Consider the following 18,373-nt stretch of genomic DNA (forward strand, 5'->3'; position numbering starts at 1 on the left):
GACATCAAGGAGGTGATGCCATGACAAGCACATGAATTGGATCTGAGTGTTAGAGGTACTGTGTGCTAAGTCACCAGTCTCACTTTCTCCTCCAGAGCCTTCTAGGTTCAGTGGCCAGATATGAATCAGGATGACTGAAGATGGTTCTGGATGTGAGGCAATCAGGGTTAAGTGACTTGCCCAAGGTTGCACAGCTAGTAAGTGTCAAGCGTCTGAGGCTGGATTCAAACTCCCATCCTCCTGACTCCAAGGCCAGTATTCTATCCACTACACAAAGGCAAGAAAGAAGGGAGGGAAGGAGAGAGGGAGAAAGGAAGGAAATTTTAAACTCCAATTATGTACCAGGCCATTGTTAAGTACTTTAAAAATATTATCTCATTTGGTCCAAAGAGGAGACCTGCTCTCAGGGCAGTGATGAGACTCACTGTTTTTTGTACTCCCCAGCCTGAGGAGCTGACCAATGCCTTGGAGATCAGCAACATTGTCTTCACCAGCATGTTTGCCCTGGAAATGCTGCTGAAGCTGTTGGCCTTTGGGCTTCTGGGCTACATCAGGAATCCTTACAATATCTTTGATGGCATTATCGTTGTTATAAGGTGATTGGGGGACTATGGGTATGGTGGGGGAACAAGAGGTAGGTGGTGGGGAATGAAGGCAGGGAAAATCCTGGCTACCCCAAGGAGACTTGAGTCCAATGGGGCCTCTTTAAAAACCAAGAAATGTAAGTGTTTAGAGTGGCTTTCCTGGAAGAATCTGTCTCTTATATCTCCCATCCTCAGTATAAAACTTTGTTCTGGTCACCAGACCTTCCACTCCCTTTGAAACATGTAAACAGATGGAAAAAAAACTGAAGTCTGAAAAAAAGTCTGAAGATTTTAACTGAAACAGAATCAGCAGAGAAGAACAAATATAGTTTCCTTTTAAGAATTTTGCCAAAGGATAAGGAAGCATAGAGCTCCAGAAATCTGTGAGAAACTTTAGGCATTTTCCAAACATGGGGTAGCCATCTAGAAAGTTTGACCATGGGCTCACAGGACTTAGACCTGGAAAGGACCTCATTCTATCCCCAATTTTTTCACTAAAGGAAATATTTTTAAAAGTAATTTATACAGAATAAGTAGTCTTGAATATGGAATCAAGAGACCTGGATTCATACCTTGGTTCTCACACTTACTATGTGGCATCAGGCAAATTACTTAATTTCTCTCTTACTAAGTATCCTTCACTGAAAAATGAAAGCAGTTGTACTCAAGGATCGCTTAAGTGTCCCTTCTAATTCTGTGATTCTGCGAAATTGTGTTTTTTTTTTTTAAAGAGAATCCTGGAATGGCTAAACCTTAGTATTTTCCAGGGAGCTCCAGGTAAACTTTGCTGGACAGGAAAGATATTTATTCTTTGCTTAAACAAAATATTCATAGTTAATCAAAACCTGTCTACCTTAGAGATACAGGTTTTAATCTTGTTGGCAATCAGGGGATGAACAATCTAATTCAGTCCAACAAAAACTTATTAAACACCTTCTGTGTGAAGTATCATGTGAGCTGTGCTTGTCTGTCTTAGGTTTTAGGAATACAAAACTAGAAAGTGACCCATTCTTTGTCCTCAAGGAATTTACAGGCTAATGATAGGGATGGCAGTGTGATACAAAAACAAAAATACTGGACTCAAGGTCAGAAAATCTGAATTCTAGTCCCATATCTGCCACTAATTCCCCTGTATTTTTTGGAAACTCACTCCCTTGATATTCATGTAACACAGAGAAATATACCATTCCTGTATTATGAAGATGCCCTAGCATGGAAAGCCAGAAACAGAGGAAAGACTGGATTAATTCACTTGGGTTTTTTGGAGGTGGGAGACTCAAACTGTAACATGATGGGGGGGGATGGGGGGAAATCTAATTTTCTGACATGCTCCTCTCTGTGTTTTATGTCAAAAGTGTCTGGGAAATTATAGGTCAGTCAGATGGGGGCTTATCAGTACTACGGACCTTCAGGCTCCTAAGGGTGCTGAAGCTGGTAAGATTCATGCCAGCTCTTCGACGACAACTGGTGGTATTAATGAAGACCATGGACAATGTGGCAACTTTCTGTATGCTACTAATGCTGTTCATCTTTATCTTTAGGTAAGCTCTCCCCACAACCTTGATCCCAGCCCTGCACACAGCTACCCCCACCCCCACCCCAATTTAGCAGGATCCAACTCAGGAATCTCACTGAATCTCGCTGTCCATGGTGCTGATGAGACACAGTTAAGGAAAACAGAAGGAAGAGCAAGTTCACTTGGGAGCTCCTTTTTAGGAGATTAAGGGAGAGGAGATTCACATACAAAATAATGAGATAACCAATCAGTTTCTATTGAAATTCTATTGTGTGCCAAGCCCTGGACAAAATGCTAAGAGGGGAGAATAGCCAAGTGTTGGGAGGAATGGCCCATTCTTCAAGGGTCCTTGATGGCCTAGTATCCCAGATTGGTGAGTGTCTCTACCCCTACTCATATTCTCTCTCACACTGATCCATGGCTCTAACTTCTCTCAACTCCATTCACTCACAGCATCCTGGGCATGCATCTCTTTGGGTGTAAATTCAGCTTGAAAACTGACACCGGAGACACCGTCCCAGACAGGAAGAATTTTGACTCCTTGCTGTGGGCCATTGTCACTGTGTTTCAGGTAAAGTCCAGGATCTTAGCAGAGATTGGGCTGTTACAGCCAGTTTCACATTCAGCCCTCAAATTGACTTCCTTTGTCCCTGCCCAGATCTTCATAACTACAGCCCAGAGCAAAATCTCGATTTATACTGGTCTGTTCCAGTTGTCCCACTCAGAAGGGTACCCCTAGTTTTAATGATTATAACATCTGAAGAGTTAAGAACATTGGGTATTTAGTAATATTACATTTCATGGGGCATTGATGATCAGTGATAGCCTATTCTGACACTCACAGCTCAAATAAAGAAGTGCCTATGAGAGGAAAAAAAACTGCCTATGGCTATGCCCCTCAGCCTCTCTCATTCTCTCTCGCTTTGCTTCCATATTTTTCATTCCTCTATCTCCCTTCCCTCTTTCTCCCCTCCCTTCACTACTTTTTACGACCAGTGTGAAATGAGGGGAGATCACAGAGAGGCAAATTTTGGCTCAGAATAAAGAAGAACTTTCTATTAATATGAATTTTATAATGATAGAACAAGTGATATCATGAAATAGTAAATTTCCTGTATGGAAGCATTCAAGTAGAGTATGAATGATTATTTATCATGAATATCGCAGAATTACCTCAGAATCAAAGAGGGACAGTAAAATCATCCAATTCAACCAATACCCAGTCAAGAACTTCCTCTAAAGCATCCCTAACAAGTTGTTGTCCGACTTTTGAACATAGGAAAGGATATTTCTGTTTGTTCTGGACAAACAGAATGATGACCTCTGAGGTCCCTTCCATCTCTGTGATTCTATGCTTTTGTGTACACCCTGGGGCATGCTCCTAGAAGGCAAACTGGACTCACAGTGGAATTGGCACCACTGAGGACCATACTTTAGTCACATTTCTAGGAACTTAGGGAGGTGACTTAGGTTTTCCCATCCTAGGCAACACCATCCACCACTACAAGAGCATGAGATGAAGATGAAGGTAATGATGTAGCATACTAGGAAGAAACTGGAGACAGTAATGGGTTCTGGTCTCTCCTTCCACTCATTCACTTCCAATGATATATTATACTTATCTGTGAATGTCATATCTTCCTATAAAATATAAGTTTCTGGGGGAGCAGGAATTGTCATTTTTAAAAATCTCTATATTTCCTTTGCTTAGTGAGTATTTGTCAAATTTGGATTATAAACTAAGCTATATTTGAATTAAAAATATACTGCAAATAGCTTTGTAATACAAAGCCTTATTTGATGTAAAAATATTATTAATTAATTAATTAATTAACAAAACATTCCTGCCTCCAATTCTATGTAAGCTACCCTGGGAGAGAAGATGTCATCTTCAACACTATCAGTAGACAAAGAATCATAGAATACCAGAACTGGAGATGACCTTAATGATCATCTAGCTTCTTCCCCAACCTATATTATAGATGGAAAAACCAAAACCCCCCAAATTCAAGTGGCTTGACCAAACTAACATAGGAAGTAAAGAACAGATCATCTTGACCCCTGGTCTTCTTTTAATTACAGAAGAGACCAGTGGAATAGAAAATGAGGAACAGACAGATAGCTATAGAGATGGAAAGAAAGATGCAAAGAGAAAATGAGTCACACAAAAGAAGAGATAAAGAGAAAAAATGGAGAGGAAGGGGTAGGGAGAAAGGATTTAGAGTTGCCAGGAGAAAAGCATGAGTATGGAGCTTTATAACATTAAAAAAAATTGTTTTTGTTTTTTTTTAGTTTTGTTATTTTTTTATAAGGCAATGGAGTTGAGTGACTTGCCCAAGGCCACACAGCTAGGTAATTATTAAGTGTCTGAGGCTGGATTTGAACTCAGCTACTCCTGACTCCAGGACTGGTGCTCTATCCACTGCACCACCTAGCTGCCCCCAAATTGTTTATTTATATCTTTTTATTTATTGGTCTGTGGGCTCCATATTATCATTATCTTTTCAATTCTAGCTAATTGTTTGGATTCCATATGTCCAAAATGGAACTTATTCTCTTGTCTCTTAAATCTACCTCTCCTTCTAACTTCCCTCTTCCTGTTGATGGGACTACTATTGTTCTAGTCATCCAAATTTCCATCACCAATCATCCTTGACTCTTCCTTCTCCTTCACCTTCAATTTCCACTCAGTTGCCAAGTCTTATCTCTTCAGCCTCCATGTCTCTTGATCCCCTTTTCTCCATTTCCATGCTGCTCGCTTGACTCAGGTCCTCATCACCTTTCTCCAGCACCATTGCAATAGTCCAGTTCATCTCTATTCCTATCTCCCTTTTACTGTCTTCCACACACAGGGACCAAAATAAATTTCCCTTGGGCCCATATCTGATCACGTTACTCCATGCTCAAAAAACCTTCAGTAGTTCTTTTTCCCTTCAAGCATAAAATACAAAATCTTCTGACTGGCATTTAATACCTTTCATGACCTCTCTACATTTCCAACCATTGCTTCTTTTCATATACTCCTCATTTCAGCCAAATTAAACTCCCACCCATTTTCTGAACTTGGCATTCCATCTCCCATCTCTATATGATCATACAGGTTCTCTCTCCCCATTCCTGGTATGTGTGTGCCTTCTCACCTTTCCCTCTCCAAATTTTTACCTTCCTTTAAAGAATGTTTAAGGCTCACTTTAGGTGCTATCTATGGGAAGCTTTCCCTAATCTTCCCCTCTCCCAATTTTTTTAGATTCTTTCTCACCCTCAAACAATATGTGTATCTATTTTCCCAGGAAGGTAGGAATGATGCCTTTTTTCAATAGCCCCAACACTCAAAGCAGTTCTTTAGACACAGTAGGGACAAAAATTTTTTTGAATGAAATGAATTTGAATCAGTTGACTAACCACCATTATCAATTCTTTGGCATCTTTTAAATTCTTTTTAGTTCTGGTTTAAATAGGAAATACATAACAGTGCTTGGTGGGGTGGGGATGATGAATATTCTTTGATGTGGAGGGTGAGGCAGTGGCTAGAGCATACTTAGGAAAGTTTCTATGGGACCTCAGAAGACTCATGTTGGGTTCAGAGTCAGTTCATTAGGATGATTAGAATGCCATCTGTGTGAAAAGTGATCCAATTGTTTCTATGGGGAAGGGAAATGGGAAAAGAGGAAAGCAATATGGGAAATCATTCTCTGTCTCCTTACAGATTCTCACCCAAGAAGACTGGAATGTTGTGCTTTATAATGGCATGGCCTCCACCTCCTCTTGGGCTGCTCTCTACTTTGTGGCCCTGATGACCTTTGGCAACTATGTGCTGTTCAACCTACTGGTGGCCATCCTAGTGGAGGGCTTCCAGGCAGAGGTAAGAGGCAGGAATTAGGAAAAGGCAGAAAAGTCCCTTGCTAAAGTCTCATATCTACATATATCTATACATGTCTATATCTATAGATATAGATATATGTATATGTATATGCACACACACACATATGGCCATGGATCTGCATGTGGAAACCACTATGAGCATTGAACTAGTCCCTGACTTAGGCTGGAGTTTGGGTCCTGTCTGGGACTTTAGCAAGGATTTAGAATAGCTTCCCTGGTCAGTTTCTCCCATCTTCCCAACCTATGAACATAAGATAACATAACATATCTCCTGATCCTTCATCCCTCTGTACCACCTCCTAATGGATACATTGCTTTATATACATGTTGGTTGACTTTATCTGTCCACCAAGAATATAAATTCCATGAGGGCAAGGATCAAATCTGATCATCTCTCAATCCAGTTATCCATAGGTGCTTAGAAGACACTTGCTGGATTCAAAGTCATTTTATCTGTATAACTATTCCCATTTTCCTGCTCCTTGACATCCCAAACAAAGCATGAAGCTAATAGTTCCTGCTTCCTTCATTGCAGGGGGATGCAAATAGATCTGATACAGATGAGGACAAGACATCAGCCAATTTCGAAGAAGATTTTGAAAAACTGAGAGACCTGCGTGCCACAGGTGTGTTTTTTAGGGGTTGATGAGATGTGGAGAGAGGAATGGGAAGTTATGAGTGGCCTATTAGAGATGAGAGAGGCCTTACAACACAGAACATGGATTTTCAGACACATTAGACATATTTTCCAGAAAGAGAAGCTAAAGACCAGAATTTTTTATAGATGGGTAGATAGACAGATATAAAATATATTATTTTTAATTTATTTATTATATATCCAGAATTGTGCTAAATTCTGAAGATGCAAATGATAGACACAGCCCTTAAAGAGCTATATTCTAATAGGGGAGGAGACCATCATACCTGGGGGAAGGTAGAAAACAGGGGTAATAGAAAAGGGGGCATTTGCATGGAGACCTGGTATGTATATGGCTAGGAAAGATTTTATTTTAGACAAAATTAACACACATCTATCACAGTCTTATGTCTCAAGGGTGTTACTCAAGGTTGTGTAGGTGGAGAAATGAGGAAATGACCAGACACCCAATTAACACATAGCTAAATACAAGGCTGAAAGCCAAAACTCAAATCCAAGAGGTCTTTTGAAGCCCAAGAATAGGGCTGTTTATTCTACAATGTTAATTAAAGGTGACTATGACTAATTGAGAGGTAGTGTTGTATAATGCCACACTAGAGACATTCTCAAAAAAAGAAAAATCTGAGTTGAGATCTGTGTCCGATACATACTGTCTGAGAGACCACACTATCCTTATACTGTTTGTTAACTATGAGTTGCAAAGAAGGTGCTGACCAACTTTGGTAGGAGTTTTCTGACTTGAGCATCCTATGTACTAATGAAATTCGAGGTCCAAATGCTATCTTCTAGTCCCTATGATTATTTATAGCAAGGCAATGAGATAAAATGGGTGAAGAATTGGTCTTAGATTCATGAAGACTTGGGCTTAAGTCCTGCCACTAACCCCTACTGACCATTTGACCCTGACAAAATCACTGAGCCATTCATTGTTTTTGGAAACTATCTAAGGCTTTAACTTGCAGATAAAGTTCTTGCTGTATTGATAGGAGTTTTCTCATCCTGGAGTTCCATAGAGCAAAGAAATCACAAAAATGACTAGAACCTATTCCAATCCTTAATTATATATTAAATTTGTGAGACCCTATTCACAGGTAAATTGTGTGACTAAACTTGATTGTGTCTTGCCGAAATCCAGCTCCAAAGTTACTGATAATGGCAAATAGTGGCCTTTTTGAAGCACTTTCAGGAACCATCAGATTAACTCAAAAATAAGACTTTACTCTTTTTTCCTAAGATCAGAATGATTCCCTTCCCATTACCCTTTACCTAGGGACCCTTCTAGTGTGCAGTATCCTTCATGTCATCAAATATAGGCCTGCCCACCTATAGTTCTTGCCAATTTACAAGGAAAGGGCATTTCTTTATGCTGATCTCTAGCTTAAAGTCTCCCCCAATTAGTTACAGTGTACCCAAGAAGACACTAAGCAGAAATATGAGACTTCCAGAATGCTTGGCATTTCCAGGCACATTATCATATCCATATGGGTATAGTCTTCTTGTATGGCATCAGCAGCAGGGAGGAAGAGCAGCACATGTCCAGTATGGTCCAACACTGACATATTGCCTGGTGTTGTCTGATCAAGCTGTCATTCATTATCTAGACAGGCTGCAATAAGACATAACCTGGCCCTGGCCTACTTTCCAACCTTAGTACATCCATTATTATCACCCTCTTCTTCACTGATTCTGTGATCTAGGCCAACTGATTTTCATCATTCTTCATACACTCCAGGCCCTTTCTCCATGACTGGCATTCACATTCTACATTCCTCACCATCAACACTCTGAATTCCTACTTTCTTTCAAAACTCAGTTCAAGTGATACCTTATACTTGCAGCCATTTCTTATCACCTCATTTGCTAGTGGTATTCCTATCATCACCTTGTCTTTTTTATATATGCCCATCTATGTACCTGAGCAGCTAGGTGGTACAGTAGATAGAGAGAGTCAGGAAGTCCTGAGTTCAGATCTGGATTCAGACACTAGCTGTGTGACCTTGGGGAAGTTGTTTAACCTTGTTTGCCTCAGTTTCTTCATTCATACAATGAGTTGGAGAAGGAAATGGCAAACCATTCCAGTATCTTTGCCAAGAAAGCCCTCCAAAAAGGTAGTCAGAATGAGTCAGACTCAACTGAAACAACTAAATCTAAGTACATATGGCCACCTCTGGTAAAATGGTGGTCAACATAAGAGTCAACACTCAAAGCTGAATAGCCTATGACTCAGAGGAAACAGGGAATGGGCATGGTTCCTTTCCTCTATATTTTCATTAACTGTCTCATCATTCTTTCTAGGGTCCTATTCATACATGATCCCTGAAATGCTTTTAATCCTCATTCTCACCATCCTTCTCATCTACAGAGATGAAGATGTATTCACTGGCAATGACACCTAATGGGCATCTAGAGGGCCGGGGAAGCCTGCCTCCACCTCTTATCATGCGTACTGCAGCTACACCCATGCTGACACCTAAGAGTTCTCCCAATGTGGACTCTGTCCCCAACCTCCTGGACTCCCGAAGAGGCAGCAGTGTCTCTGTGGATCCCCAGCCCTATGACCAGAAGTCAATGGTAGGTCACTCTCATCTCTCCTGCCTGTATAACCAACACTCTCTCTTCTCCTGTCTACAGGTCCAGTTCCAATGTTGGGTTCCTGATAAATTCTTTATCCAGAACTACTTCACTTGTAAAGCACTTGATTTATCCACTACCCATTTTCTGCAAAATATTACTGATATAAACGGATCTTCTCCCAGTCTAAACCACCACTTAAAGGAGGATACTGGGTTGCTTAAGGGGATTTGAGCTAAGGGCAAACAAAACCACTGCCATGTAAACCTGAACTCCATGAGAAGAGAGGAAATGTACAGTCTGAGTATGCCAATACTCATTAGAGAACTAAAGAGGAAATGTTATATGGGGTTGTACACACCATCTGCACAGAACACTAGGAGAAAGTTGAAAACATGAGTAGGAGGTTTTCCAAATTAGTTGGTCTCAGAACTCCTTTACACTCTTAATGATTATTGTATATCTTCCAAAGAGCTTTGATGTGAATTTTATTTGTGAAAAGTTACCATTTAAGATGTTAAAACATCATAGTACTATTATGAAAATAGTTTAATCTCATAGATACCTCAAGGACCCCAGGGATTGCCCCACCCCCAGGCCATGCTTTGAGAACCACTGTTCTAAATGAAAAAGAACACTTTTGGCAAAGCTACTTAAACTCCTAACCTTAGTCTTGTCCCTAACCTTGTGCCCTAACCTTGCCCCAGATCTTACTCCTTTCAGTGGAACCATAATCCCAAACTTGCCTTAGACCAGATCCTAGCCCATCCTAACCTTAACTTTAAACCTGTTCACAGACCAAGACCTCAATACTTCCCCTTATCTGTAACCCTGTTGATAATTTGCACTCTGAAAACAAGGTGTGCTAATGCAAAGTAAAGTTCAGCCCCATACAGTCTGTAGAGTCATAAATTGCAAATTGGTGATAAGACCATCAATGAGGGATAGAGTTCTCTCCTCCCTCCAAAACCCTAAACATTCCCTATTCTCATGGGTGGCATAGTATTCAGATGGACAACCACAGAGTACAGCCTGCTAGACATCTATCTGTGCCTTACAAGACCCCGGGCAGGAAGAGGGGGTGGGCCTATGGCAAGTAAGTTCCTGAGGCCAGATTTGAACTCTGGAAGATGAGACATCCTAACTCAAGGCCCAGTACACTATCCATTCTTTGATGCTCCTCTTTTCACCAGAGTAGTTTTTTTCTTATTATCTTATTGAAGGTAATCAAGGTTAATTGACTTGTCTAGGGTCACATTATTACTAGATATCTAAGGTCAGATTTGAACACAGGTCCTCCCGAGTTCTCCAGGATCAGTGCTTTATTCACTACACTACCTAGCTATTCCCCATCCACCCACCCAGTATAGTTTTAAAAACATTTCTTGTTGTCATTAAAGTCCCTTGCCAATCTCAGCTCATTCTGAGTTTCAGTTTCTTATCACAATCCTTACAGAACTGTCACTTTTATATCCATCCTGTTATCTCCCCTTACTTTAGCATATCCTTTTTTAAAATTTATGTTGGTAGAGGAGATCCCTTTGTATCTATATCACTCTCTCTAAATAAGGCCATGTTTTCTTCCCCAAAGGAATTGTTTCTTTTTTGTCTTCAGAATTTTATTTTGAAAGTTACCTATTTCTGTTAGACTTGGCTTCTCTTGTAAAATTGTAGGTCATGGCATCTTATCTTCCCACCCCCACCCCACCCCCCACCCCCGAATCCTTTGGAATCTGCTCCTGCATCCTCCCCCCTACCCCAGGTGGAAATTCACATAATGTACAAATTTCTCCTCCTTCTCTGTCACAAAAAAATGGCATAATTATTTCCCTCAAAGGTTCCCATCATCTCCATTGTAGCAACTGGTTCTTTCTTGTTGGTGAAAATCCGATACAGAATGAAAGCTTTTCTCATTGATTCAAGAATCTGTAGAAAGATGAAAAGATCTTTAAAGCAAGTCAGGACATTGTTAATTTTTCAATTGGGTATAGAAGGAGTTCCAGCAGGTATCCAAATAATCGAAGCCCCCCATCCACATTATAACAGGCACTCACAATCCTATTTCCATCCTGCTTTTAGCTCTCCTTTTCCTTGTGAATTGAATAAATACTTTCAGAGGATTTAGCCCCATCAGGTCTCAGTAATGAAAACAAATTTGCCTCCTTGCACCCAGACTCCAGATTATCTTGCTTGTTATCCTATTCTGTATATAGACAGAGATGATGTCATGGATTTCACTCTTGTTAATTCTTATTTTGAATTTTTTTTCTCTGCAAATTTCCTGGCCATCTTTGCTATACCTCCACTGCAACTTCTCCCTGCAGTTTTTAGGTTAGAGATTCTACAGTAGGTAGGCAGTCTTCTCCCTCCTTTCTTTTTCAGTTTAAAGCCTTCTTATTAGATTTACAAATCTTCAAGCAAAGTCATTCTTTCTTTTTAGTAGGATTTTATTTTCCAATTTATTTTCCAATTATATGCAAAGATCATTTTTAACATTCATTATTTGAATAAAATTTTGAGTTACAGTTTTCTCCCTTCCCTCCCCTTCTAAGACTGTAAGCAATTTGATTTAGTTTATGTATATATATATATATATGTGTGTGTAGATATATTATATATATATATACATATGTGTGTGCAATCATGTAAAACCTATTTCCATATTTTTCATGTTGTGAAAGAAGCAGTTAAGCAAAACCGTTCTTTTGAGTCCTTATTAGGTGAACTTGATCCCTGCAGATGAATCTAACCTCCTTAAAGATTTTAAACCATATTCTAGACTTCCAAATCCCATTCTTTTTTGTTTTCAAATCCCATTCTTTAAGACCATTCTTTTAAATAACTGTGCACATCCCAAATGTTTGAGCCCAAGATGGCTTTTTTCTTCTGAAGCCTGACTCCATTTGGAAATAGTAATTAAAACACTGCTACTTTGCCTTTCCTTGAGAATCTCTCATTTTCATTGTATCTGTTTTGCCCTTACAGTTTTGGACATATTGTCTCTCACTTTAGAATGGAAGATGTTTGAAGGCAGGGACTGTTTTTGCCCTTTTTGCCAGGGATTCCCAGCACAGTACCTAATTCTTGGCTTTCTTTGTAGCTTCAGTATTTGATGCATTGTAAATGCTTTTGACTGATTTTCTCCAGGCACCTGTCCAGGATCCGACCTTTCTTCGGTTTCCCTGAAAGTGTTAATGATATTATTCCAAGTTGTAGATGATTTCTTTCCTCTGTCTTTAAGCTCTTTAGCTTCTTGCCTAAGGCTTCCTAATCTCCAACAATGTTTTCCAGATTTATTCTGTAAATTTGTATCTAGGTGAATCATCAGATGTAACAGTCATCAGGTGTGACGAAGCTTGGGAAATTCCCCATAATAATCAAGATACATGCTGAAGGGAGAAATCTATTATTACTGTCAAACTGACAAATATAACTCATCATCTTCATCTCTCATCAGGGATCACCAACTGCTACCACTTATTTCTTCCTCCTCTGACCCTTACTGGATGATTGCTCATCCTGTGAATATGTAATCTTCCTTAAATAACAAAAAATTCCTTCTTCTTTAAAGGGTATAATTCCCTCCTCTTCAAGAAAAGACTCAAATGTATTGCTGAGCCACAAGAACTCAATAGTCTCTTTTTTTATATCTTATTCCATCATTATGACTCCAAACTCCAAAACCTCATCCTCTTAAGATCCTTATCCTTTTTTGTTTTCACATAAAAGCTTTTCTTCAATTTGTTTTTTTTTATTTATTTTGCTCTTAAAGAATGCTCCATTCTCCTTGATAGCCTGGAGAAAAGAGGCTTTTTGCCTAAAGTCCTGCCATCTTTATTTTCCCCCCCTTCTTTTCTATGATGGAAAACATTCTATACTCTGAACAAAGATAAGCCACTGCAGATATAAAAGCATCCCATATTCTTTACAGATCACTGCAAGATTCACTCTACTCTCTATGATTACCAAAAGGGAGATCCTAAGTCCTTTGTTGGTTCTTGCTAACTGCTTCCATGGAAGATGCTGAGACTAACAGGATACTTTGCATGACGTGGTGGGTCAAATGAAGTGGGTTCAAATCCCAGCTCTGACACTTAACTAAATGATCATGAGTCATTTTCTTAATCTCAGTCCCAGTGTCCTCATGTTGAAAGTGAGGAAGCTGAACAAAAAAGACTTCACTTCAAAAAAGTTGTGACATGACTCTCCTTTTTAGCTTCTTACCATTGTTAGCACCTTAACATCTATATTCTCCTTCCTTTCCCTTCTCTTACTTCTACTGCTTTCAAAAATAATGAGTACAGACAAAATGCTTCGATAATAGTTTCAATTTTTCTTTACAGCAACCTGGGGGGAGGGGGAGGGAAGCACTGTTATTATCCCCATTTTACAAGTGAGGAAACCAAGGCAGAAAAAGATTACCAAGGTCAAATAACTACTCATTAGTGTCCTTGTCTGACTTGAGATCCTAGGTCATGCCTGACCTCAGAGGGTCACATACTCTTATGTTCTTATCTTCTCATGTTCTAATACTCAAGGCAGCTTAGATTGGGAGATCTTCCCTGGAGTCTAAACACAGCAGTGTCAATTCATTATTTAATTTTGAACTTTACCTCCTGAGCTGAGTAGAAATGATGTCCCCTGGATTCAAATTCTTTTGTGAGAATTGAATAAGAGAATGGATATGAAAACATTTTGAAAATTAGAATTTTTTCAACAATTAAGAAAGCAACAAGTTATAGTGTAGTTAAAAGGGCATAAAATTTGTTTTCAAAAGAAACTCGAGGGGGGCAGTGTCAAGATGGCAGAGTAAAGGCAGAAAACTTGAGTTAGATTCCAGTTCTACTATTTATTATATAATACCTTGAACTAGTCACCTTCCTTCTATGGGCCTCAGGTTTCCTATTGACAAAAATAAAGAAATTAGACTAGATCAGGGGTTCTCAACCTGTTCTCCATGAACTTGTTTTTAAAAGAAAGAAAAAGAGAGACAGAGAACCATTTCAATATAATTCATGTTCAGTAAAATTCTACATACTTTATTTTATGCATTTAATAACAACCTTCTGAGAAGTGATTCACACATAGGCTTCACCAGAGTGTCCAGGGCTCCAGGACACAAAAAGAGTGAAGATCCCCTGGGTAAGATTGATCTCTTGGCTTCCTTCTTTGCCTAAATCTGATGATCTTATAGTCCTAAACCTTTTAAAGATAGCAAGGTGCTCTATAAACTATGAACAGATTTATTATCTCTAGATCACTTTGCAAACTCTAAAAGATTTCATATGTCATTGATTTCTTCTTATTATTTTCCCTCTTGTCATGTCCTTCCCTGACTGTCTCTCAGTCCAGCCTACGCAGTTCTCCCTGTGCCAACTGGGGCCCCAATAGTACATGGGGCAGCAGGCGCTCCAGCTGGAACAGCTTGGGCCGGGCGCCCAGCTTAAAGAAGAAGAGCCAGTGTGGGGAACGTGAGTCTCTACTCTCCGGGGAGGGTAAAGGCAGCACAGATGACGAGTCAGATGATGCCAAACAGGGTTCAGCAGGACGGGCATCCCAGCTGCGTCGAGCTGAGTCCCTAGACTACCGGAGTACGTTGGACCTGCGAGAGGGACTCCAACGGCTATCCCCACGTCCAACTGCTCTGCTGCCTTTGGAGTACCAAGACTGCAATGGGCAGATGGTGCACATGCCCAGTGAGTTCTTCCTTCGCATCGACAGCCACAAGGAGGACCCTTCAGACTATGATGATGACATGGATGATGTGAGTTGGATCACTCATCAGGTCCTTTGGATATGGGGGGTGAGAGTGTCTCCTTTACTCCTGAAGTCTCTGAATCTCTCAGAGAAGTGAAAGGCTGATGCTAATGCTGATGCTGCTGAAGCTGATGTTGATAAGAACAGTGATAATTCACATTTCCATAGTGCTTTATGATTTGCAAAGCACTTTCTTAGAAACCATCCATTGAGATGTTTGTGCAACTATTATTTTTTCCATTTTATTGATTAAAAAAATGGAGGCTCAGAGAGTTTAAGTGACTTAAAATTCCACAACTAGTAAATCTCTGAACCAGAATTGGAATCTCTTCATTACAAGCTCAAAGTTTTTTCCACTGTCACACACTAGCTCTGATAATCAAAAAACAGTCTTCATGTCTAGAATACTTACCCACACCTTGTTTCATTTAGAAACCCAGAATGTTAGAAGTCAAATCAAAAAAGTATTTAAGTGCCTACTATGTGACAGACACTGTAAAGCATAGGAAATACAAAAACAAAGATGAAAGTAATTCCTTATCTCAAAGGGAGACAGAAAATACAGATATAAGCCAACAGTTCAGCTTGGTCCCAATGAGTGCCAGTGATGATTACCCTGAATTGATCTTATTATTCAATTGTTGTTGCTATTGTTCAGTAATGTCCAATTCTTTGTGACTCCATTTTGGATTTGCTTGGCAAAGATATTGGAATAGTTTGCTATTTTCCTCTCCAACTCATTTTATAGATGGAGAAACTAAGGCAAACAGGATTAAATGACTCCCGGGGTTACACAGTGTCTGAGGCTGGAATGAAATTCACCAAGATATGTCTTTCTGATTCCAGACCCAATGCCCTAATCAGATGTGTCACCTCGATGTCTCTATCATTCACTCAATATTTCCAATGAATTGGAATTGATTACCATTTTACTTTATTATGTCTTTGGATAATGTGAATTCAAATATATACAACCACTTCAGGGGATTCAGTAATCATACTAATTGGAACATAACTACATTGCAAATTAATATAAAGAGAAGAAGCACAAATAAATAAAAGATAGTTTGGGGGCAACTAGGTGGTGTGGTGGATAGAGCACTGAATTTGAAGTCAAGAAGAAGAGTTCAAATCCATTCTCAGACACTTGTCACTTCTTAGTTGTGTGAATCTGGACAAGTTACTTAACATTGATTGCCTCACTAAAAGAAACAAACCAACAAAAATTAAAAATAAAAGATAGTTCAATATAAATTTACATCACCTCAACTGGTTTCACTTACAAAACAGTTCTTGAACTGGGTCATGAAGGAAGAAAGGGTTTCTGGGAGGAGAAAGCAAAGAAGGACTGTATTACATTAGCTTCAGAGAGAAAGTCAATTTGGCTGGATTAAAGAATACAAGATTGGGAATAATGTAAATTGAGGCTAAAAAAAGTACATCAGAACAAGGTTGTGAAAAACTTTTAAAAGTCAAGCAGAGTTTATATTTTATCCTAGAGAAAATAGCCATTAGAGTTTATTGAGTAAGGTATGATCATATCTGTTCTTAAGAAGAACAATTTTAGCAACTGTATGGAAGATAGGCAGCTGTGTGGTCCAACAGATTGAGTGCTAGACCTGGGGACAGAAAGACCTCAGTTCAAATACAGCCACACACACAGTTATTAACTATATGATTCTCTGTTTGCCTCAATTTCCTCATCTGTAAAATGAAGATAAATAAAATAAAGCACCTACCTTCCAGGGCTGTGAGAATGAAATAAGTTAATATTTTTAAACTGCTTGGCAAACATTAAACCACTTGGTAGTTTTTATTATTGTTATTATTATTAATGTTATCACCAGCCAAAGCAGGGAGAGATTGCTGTAAGGATATTGATTAGAACTCTTGTAGTAGTCTAGGAGAGAGGTACAAGGTCCTGAGCTAAAGCTAAAATCCTGGACTCATTTCCTTATTTTGTAGAGGAGATAATGTGTAGACCCATATGAGTCCCACAAGGACATTTACAAAATTTGTAGTAAAGTTCTTAGAGCCAGCTCTCCTAACTTCCAGACTTGTGATCTCTCCACCATGCTATGCCACCTCTCACTAGTCAAAAAGAATGTCTTCATTTGTCTTACTTCCATAACTCTTCCCAAGGACTCAGAAGAAGGCTCTTTAGCTTAAAGGGCTCCCCAAGAGAGGATACAGAGAACATATATTTAAAAGGATAGATTTATTGATCAATGAGCAGAGAATAGAACTCTGTCTCCCCTCGTCTCCAATAGCAAATGGGTTTATGAAAAAGAACATAGTATGATGAAAATGGTACTAGATTTGAAATCCAAAGACTTGCTACTTACTGTGTAACTTTCAGTAAGTTCCTTGTGCTGTCTCATCTGACAAGAGGACCAATGACATTAAAGAGAGTGATGTCTTGACTTACGGATGAATTAGATTTTAAGGGAGGCAAAGCTGTTCAATGTCATCAGCCTCACTCTCCTCCAGAGTCAGCAGAGTCCAGTGGCAAGACATAGGTCAGGATGACTAGAGTTGATCCCATTCTGACAGATAAGAGATTAGGGGACAGATAGCCATAATGTCCTCTCCAGATCTAAACACCTTGAGCCTTCAATCATCTTTCTCTTCCAGAGCTACTGCTTCCGACTGAAAAAGATGTTGGAACCCTACAAGCCAGAATGGTGTAAGACCCATGAAGACTGGTCCTTCTACCTGTTCTCACCTCAGAACCGGTAAGAAGCTGCCCCCATCAGCTGCAGATAGTGGTGAGTGAGCCTTCCTCTGGGCACAGTAACATCAACCTTCAAAGGGTAGCCCTGTGGGGTTCAAGAAGCAGGCATGGCCCCTGCTCCCTGGTTTCTCATAAATAGCATTGGCCAAACTCCATCCCCAGGATCACCATCCTATGCCATTAAGCCTAACATAGGACTCTGCCAACTTCCACTAGTTCCCTACCATTCTCTGATACCATACTTCATCTCTAGTCAAAGGAAAACAGGGGAGAGAGGGAAGCCTGCTCCTAATTGATTCTCTTTTCTGTAGTTCAGAGAACTAACTAGTGCTGTACCCAAACATCTTCCTATATCAATACCACCTAAATATCTAGATGTTTATTTATTTATAATAATAACAACACAAATAACCATATATATTGTAGATTATTAAGGCTGAAAAAGATGTCAGAACATCAGACAAAGAACATCAAGAATGAAAAGGATCTTAGATCTTGGACCAAAAATGTTAAATGGGCTGGACCTCAAAATTATGGATACAGAATATCAGATCTGAAAGGAATTTCAGATGATAGAACATAGAGTGTCACAGTTAAAAGGGAACCAAGAATATGGAACAAAAAATGGTTTTAAAAATGAAAGGAAACTTAGAATATAGAATGTAGAAAAC

At 39.4% G+C, this 18,373-nt stretch overlaps 1 protein-coding gene across 1 annotated transcript in view; it reads left to right on the forward strand.

Annotated features, from left to right (window-relative positions):
- CACNA1H (calcium voltage-gated channel subunit alpha1 H) overlaps window positions 1-18,373 on the forward strand; it is a 446,470-nt gene that overhangs the window by 366,208 nt on the left and 61,889 nt on the right. Inside the window, exons 10-17 of the mRNA XM_074197130.1 lie at window positions 445-596; window positions 1,940-2,125; window positions 2,554-2,671; window positions 5,807-5,962; window positions 6,518-6,608; window positions 9,003-9,211; window positions 14,559-14,975; window positions 17,603-17,703. Coding sequence (XP_074053231.1) covers window positions 445-596; window positions 1,940-2,125; window positions 2,554-2,671; window positions 5,807-5,962; window positions 6,518-6,608; window positions 9,003-9,211; window positions 14,559-14,975; window positions 17,603-17,703 — 1,430 coding nt within the window. The remainder of the gene's footprint in view (window positions 1-444; window positions 597-1,939; window positions 2,126-2,553; window positions 2,672-5,806; window positions 5,963-6,517; window positions 6,609-9,002; window positions 9,212-14,558; window positions 14,976-17,602; window positions 17,704-18,373) is intronic.

This window comes from Macrotis lagotis, chromosome 8 (assembly GCF_037893015.1).
Source record: "Macrotis lagotis isolate mMagLag1 chromosome 8, bilby.v1.9.chrom.fasta, whole genome shotgun sequence".
Classification (NCBI taxonomy): Eukaryota; Metazoa; Chordata; class Mammalia; order Peramelemorphia; family Peramelidae; genus Macrotis; species Macrotis lagotis.